Source organism: Petaurus breviceps, unplaced genomic scaffold (assembly GCF_028583685.1).
Source record: "Petaurus breviceps papuanus isolate PSGF00001 unplaced genomic scaffold, PetGlider_PUasm1.0 90845, whole genome shotgun sequence".
Classification (NCBI taxonomy): Eukaryota; Metazoa; Chordata; class Mammalia; order Diprotodontia; family Petauridae; genus Petaurus; species Petaurus breviceps.
In genome coordinates this window covers 2,967,914-2,974,514 of record NW_027187359.1, presented here as the reverse complement: position 1 = coordinate 2,974,514, position 6,601 = coordinate 2,967,914, and the positions used below count along the sequence as shown (strand labels likewise).

General features: G+C 42.3%; 1 protein-coding gene across 1 annotated transcript in view; it reads right to left on the bottom strand.

The window, feature by feature from the left end:
* Positions 1-325: 325 nt before the first annotated feature.
* Positions 326-6,601, bottom strand: part of LMAN2L (lectin, mannose binding 2 like) — a 102,086-nt gene continuing 95,810 nt past the window's right edge. The window contains exon 9 of the mRNA XM_069071910.1: positions 326-363. Coding sequence (XP_068928011.1) covers positions 341-363 — 23 coding nt within the window. The 3' untranslated portion in view covers positions 326-340. The remainder of the gene's footprint in view (positions 364-6,601) is intronic.

The following is a 6,601-nucleotide window of genomic DNA, read 5'->3' as shown; positions in this document are numbered from 1 at the left end:
TAACTCTTCCTGAAGACCCTCCCTAAACTCCTCCTCTAGACCACCCCTAGATTCCTCCCACAACCTTCTGTATATAAGACCCCATCTTGTCTCCATGTATGTGAGAGTGCCATAGAATGCCATAGAATAGTGAGAGTGCTGTAGAATGACCTAGCACAGACTTACTCTGTGTCTAATACAAACTTTTAATAAACTTTACTTTTCTTTGGCTGAGAAGACTTGAGTCGAATTCATTCAGCAAGACCCAGTGTATTGGTATTTTGGGGTCTCCAGAGCAATCCTAACCCTCTTAGTGGGTAACCTCTTCAATGGCATCACCTTTCAGATGTCATAGGCCTCTTCAAGAAGGATAAACAATAGACTCTGAAATTACAAAGACAAAAATGAAATACTTCCTGCCCTTTTTTGAGGCTTTTTCATTCTACAGGGGAGACAAACAGATCCAAATATATAAGAAGGTACTCAGTAATGGGAGGGGTAGGCATTGTCAACTAAGTGGAACAATAAAGGCTGCATAGTTGAAGGTAGTGCTTGAATCTTGGAATTTGAGAGATTGAAGGACCTCAGTAGCTGCTTAGTACAACCCCTACACAAAAGGAATCCTCACTGTAACCTACCTGGCAAGTGGCCATAGAGTCTCTGCTTGAAGACTCTAGAAAAATGAGAGAAACCACTCTCACCCCCAATATGGAGCCAGTTAGGAAGTCTTGTAGATTCTACCTTCACATCTTTTGTATATTTCCTCTTTTCTGGCACTAGGACCACCCTGGTGCAGCCCCTCCTCTCTTCTCCTTACCTGAGGGTGTTCTGCCCAAAGAAAGTTAAATTTTGATGGCCAAAAGCTACCTAGTTAACTTGGGGTTTATTGTCTAGATTTCTTTCACAAAGACCAAGCCTTAAACCCAATTCACTCTGGATCTCTTAGATTAGACAAGAGGTCCCTGCCTAAGTACCACTTAGTGGTTATTTTTTGGGCCCTCCTGACTCAGAGTGACTGTTTCTCTCTTGGCCAGCAACCTTAAGGTAAGGGTCTTCCCCTCCTAGCTTAATTTTTTTTTTAAATTAAAGGAGCCATCCCTTGGCTCACTTCTTTAAAAAGTCTATTCATTGAATGGGCGTTAACCCACTCAAAGTGAGAACTTGAGTAGACCTTAGCTTAAAAGAGCCAAGGTCTCCCACTACATCCTAGGCCATCTCCAGTTATCCAAATTTATATTTGGCCACTGGACCCAGATGACTCTGGAGCAAAAAGTGAGGCTGGGGACTTTGCATAGCTTCTCTCTCTCTTTCTCTCTCTGTCTCTTTCTCTCCAGCCTAAGATACTAACTAGGTATGTAATCCTAGGCAAGTCACTTAACCTCTCTCTCTCTCTCTCTCTCTCTCTCTCTCTCTCTCTCTCTCTCTCTCTCTCTCTCTCTCTCCCTCTCTCTCTCTCACAGTCTCACTCAAATCAAAGGCAATTGCAAATCATGTCATCATATCCCTCATGGCCTTCAAGAACAAAGGACAAACCACAACCTCCCTCCTAGAACATTGCAATAGCAATCTCCCCACTCCATCCTCTATTCTTCTGTCAAAGTGATCTTACCAAAGCACAGTCTGACCATGTTACTGCCCCCTCCTCCTCCCTTATGCAATTAATTCCAGTGGCTCCCAGTTACTTCCAGGAGCAAATATAATATTGTTTGATTTTTATACTGGGTTATGATTTTCATAACCTTCGTCCTCCCTTTCTTCCCAGCCTTGCTACACCTTACTTCCCCCCCACTATGATGCAAGCCAGTGACACTGTCCTCCTTGCCATTCCTGGCATTAGATGCTCCATCTTCTGATTCTGATTGGGCATTTTCACTGGCTATCCCCCATGCCTGGAATTCTCTTCCTCCTCACCTCCACCTTCTGGTTTCCTTCAAGTTTCAGCTAAGTCTCACCTTCCATGGGAAAATTTTCCTGATCTTCCTTAATGCTGGTACCTTCCCTCTGTTGATTATCCCCAATTTATCCTGTATATAGTTTGTACACAGTTGTTTGCTTGTTGTCTCCCCCATTACATTGTTAGTTCCTTAAGGTTGCCTTTCTTTGAGTTTTTTGTTTTTTGTTTTTGGAGGCAATCAAGGACTTGCCAGGGTCACAACAGCTAGGAAATGGCCAAAGACAAATTTGAACTCAGGTCCTCTTGATTTCAAGTTAGGCTCTGAGATCACAAAGAAAAAAATGAAATAATCCCTGCCCTCAAGGAGCCTATATTCTACAAAGAAAACAACTAAACATATCTGAATATATAGGCAGATAGGTGGTGTGATAGATAGTACATACTAACTATGTGACTCTGGGTAAGCCACTTAACCCTATGTGCCTCAGTTTCCTCATCTGTAAAATGTGCTGGAGAAGGAAATGGAAACCACTTCAATATCTTTCCCAAGAAAATCCCAAATGGGGATAGCTAGGTGGCACAGTGAATAGAACACTGGCCCTGGAGTCAGGAGGACCTGGGTTTGGATCGGGCCTCAGACACAACACAAAAAATAGCCATGTGACCTTGGGCAAGTCACTTAACCCCAATTACCCTTCAACAAGCAAAAAAAAAATCCCAAATGGGGTCACTAAGAGTTAGACATGATTGAAAAATTAACTAAACAACCATAACCAACACCAGAAGAAGAAAGACCCTCCAGGCATAAGGGAACAGCCTGTACAAAAAACAGAGAGACAAGAGATAGAGTACCCAGCAGAGTGCTAGGCACTGTTGGGAATACCAAGAGGTAAATTATAATATCAAAGATCTGTAGTTTGACGTGATCTTAAGTTCCTTGAGGGTAGAGACCAATTTTTACTTCCTTTGTATCACCAGCTTTTAGCAAAGAGTATGGCACATAAAGGCTTCTTGATTGACTGATTGATCTTAGGGATCATCTAGCCCAGCACCCTGAGGCCTGGGGCCCAGATGTAAAGTGACTTGCCCAAGGTCACACAGATAGATCCCTATACTCTACAGATTCCACTGTCTCCCTATTCTTTAAGACTTAACAGTCTAATGAAAGGTTAGGGGACAAACTGAATGTCAGGAGAGGAACAATTCTGACCAGGACAAGATGAAAGCTGTGCCTGAAAAAAAAATTAATCTGGTCACGGGAGGTGACCAGATCACCTGGTGGGGGGGGGGGGGCGGCAATGATCACCTACTGTCTTGATCACTTCTCTGGTCATCAGTTACCTCCTCTGGGGCAAAGTAAGGGAATAAGTTAGCACAGGACTCAATCACCTGCAAGGGCCCCTTCCTGCCCTGAGTCTACAGTCCCATGACAAAGGCCTGAACAAGGGTGGAGGCAGAGGGCTGAGAAATCCCAAGGACTTTAAAGCTGTTTTGATTTCCAGCCTGTGCCCAGATCCACAAATGTTTTCTCTCCTTTTTTGTTCTCTGAGGCTTCTCTTTGGCTTTGTTCTGCTTTTTTCATGAGGTACAGATTAATAATCACCCAGTGGACTGACTAAGGCATTCCCTGGTGCCCTGTTTGACAAGGGTGATAGGACCCGGCCCAGCCTGTTACAACTTCTCTTCTCCTCAGGTTCAGGTGAGAATATTTGAAGCCCGCCAGCTCCATGGAAACAACATTGTGCCCGTGGTGAAGATATTAATTGGAAATCATGAGTATCGGACTCGGATCAAGAAAGGGAATAACCCCTTCTTCAATGAGGTTGGCCTTGAAGCAAGGGGAGAGGGGAAGGCAAGGACAGGGAGGATGGCCTTAGGTACCTGGAATTTTCTTTTTCTGGAAATAACAATAGTCAGCAATGGATAAAAGCTCCATCCCAGACTGGACAAGAACCATGAGAACCAGCTATGGGCTCCTCAGGGAGGTGATGGCCACTGGCATCCTCTAATTTTTTTCCAGATCTCCTGATGTTTCTAGGAAACTCAGTTTCCTTATCTGTAAAGTGAGGGGATTAAACTAGATGCTCCCTTAGGTTCCTTCCATTCTATTCTATCCCCTTCTGTGAGCTGCTTTGTTGTTGGGCAGCTAGATAGAATGCCAGACCTGAAGTCAGGAAGACTTGAGTTCAAATTGGAGTGCAGACACTTACTATCTGTGTGACCCTAGGCAAGTCACTTGATCCTTTTTGCTTCAGTTTCCTCATGTATAAAATGAATTGCAGAAGGAAATGGCAAACCACTCCAGTATCTCTGCCAAGAAAACCATGTGTGGTCACAAAGTGTCAAATATGACTGAAACAACTCAACAACAATAACAATGGAAGTCCCAGGTCTTTAGCATAAAGTAATGGGTCATGAGACTGGGTTATTGGCTGAAGTGGATGCTGCTATCACTAGAGGCTCCTGGTTAGGGATCAGGTGAGGAGGATAAGCACATTTTTCTGAGTTTTGGGATTCTGATGCTGGTCCCTGCCTCCTTAGAGAAAACAACAGGGTGATATGTCACCATATTTTTGGAAAGCAATAAACTTATTTGTTCATACATTTGAACAACTACATATATTAATACAAGTTGAAAACTCACCAAAAAAACTTTTTTTTAAAGAAAAAGAAAATGAGGGGCAGCCAGGTAGCACAGCGAGTAAGAGCACTGGCCCCAGAGTCGGGATGATCTGGGATTGAATCCGGGCTCTGATACTTAGAACCATACCCAGAAATAATTGGCAGTGTAACCTTGAGCAAGTTACTTAACCCCAATTGCTTTAAAAAAAAAAAAAAGAAAAAGAAAATGAGAACTTCAAATCCTACATCTTACACTTACTACTTATATGATCTTGAACAAGTAGCTTAAACTCTCTGTGGCTCAGTTTCCTCAACTATAAAATGAAGGGTTTGGGTTAGATGGCCTCTGAGGCTCCTTTCAGCTCTATATCTGTGATGATCCTATGATCCATGATTCTTATGAATTTTAGAATTAACCATTCCCTTTCAACTGCCTACCCTCCCCCTCCCCATCACCTGCTGTAGCAGCAACCACACTGGCATATCCAGGATGGCTGCTCGTACAGGTTCTTAGATCTGCTTTACAAGGAAAGACAGCTGTTCAAGGGGTCAACAATCTTTTTTAATTATATTCACTAGTTCAGGGGAAAAATCAGCACCCTGAACTTCAGAGAAAATTCAAACACAGAAAATATCGAATATAATAAGCAGAGAAATAAAGACCAACAGACAGGGCTTCTAATTGTCTGAGAAATTAGCACAGATCAACAGACAGATCCAACTGTCTGACCAAGGCAATACATACATAGTTACCAGAGAGGGAAGCACCAACATCTGGGTTTTTCAAAGCTGGAATTCTCCTTAATGGCTACCCAGAGTCTCATCTAGTAAAATCACAAGAACACTCTTCCAAGGAGTGAGTCACAAAGCAAAATGCTACCCTCAGAGTATATATACCCTTTTTAGAGCAGGAGGGCATCACAACCCTTCTGACCCAGTGCCTAATTAGAAATTAACAAAAGATGTGAAAGACTTCCTACACTTAAGCCTCCCCTAAGCAAGCTTCCCTTAATGGGCTCCACCTGAGGCAAGACGATTTTAAATCCCATTAACATTATACCTCCTTCCCCAATATACAATAACATCTCTTTATGTTTCAGAAATTCTTTCATAATTTCCAACATCAGTATCCCACAGACTTCTTTGAAGAAATCATCTTAATCCAGGTAAGGAAGTCAACTAGATTCCCTTAACCTCCTGCATCATGACCGTCTTTGATGGTTTGGAAAAATATTTCCCATCATACCTCATTCCTGAATGAACTGTTCTCCCTCCCCTTTACTTTTCTGGGGGTCCCCCTCAGAGGCCAGTTTATCCAAGGTTGTCTCTGACTTCATCAAGCAGCTAGGTAACACAATGGATAGAGAACTAGGCCTAGAGTCAGGGAAACCTGAGTTGAAATTCAGCCTCAGACATTTACTAGATCTGTAACTAATTCTATAACCTCTGTTTGCCTTAGTTTCCTCAACTATAAAAAAGGGAGGATAATAATAGTATCTACCTTCCAGAGCCATTGGGAGGATCAAATGAGATAATATATGTAAAATACTTAGCATTGTGACTGCAAACAGTAGGTACTTAATAAAAGTTTGTTCCCTTCATTCACCTGATAGCCTAAAGATTCTCATATACTGTGAGCTATGGTCCAATGTTCTGATGCCTTGATACAGTTCCATGTTCCCTGGCCAAAGAAGACCTACTAACGTTAGGGAGAAGGGAAGAAAGGAGAAAGCATCCATTAAACAACTATTATGTGTCAAGTGTTTTACAAATATCTCATTTTAGTCAGCAAAAATTCTACTGCTGCCTCATTAGGGCATAGAAGTCACTGATGCTTGGGTTCTCCAAGGCACAGATCAAGCTCTGGCAGCTCCTACCAAACTGGAAAGTTGTGAACCCAGTAATAAACTCAATATGTCTCTTGTCTGAGGTTAGCCACTATTTAAAAAGCTTTCTTGTTTATGACATCTCATGAAATCATGTCCAAAGTGTAGAGAGGCTGGAATCTGCATCAGTGAAGGAAGCATTCGTGCTGATTAAATCACGGATTTTTCAAATAATTTGAAACATAAGTTTGTATTTATCAAATATATCTATGAGAGGCAC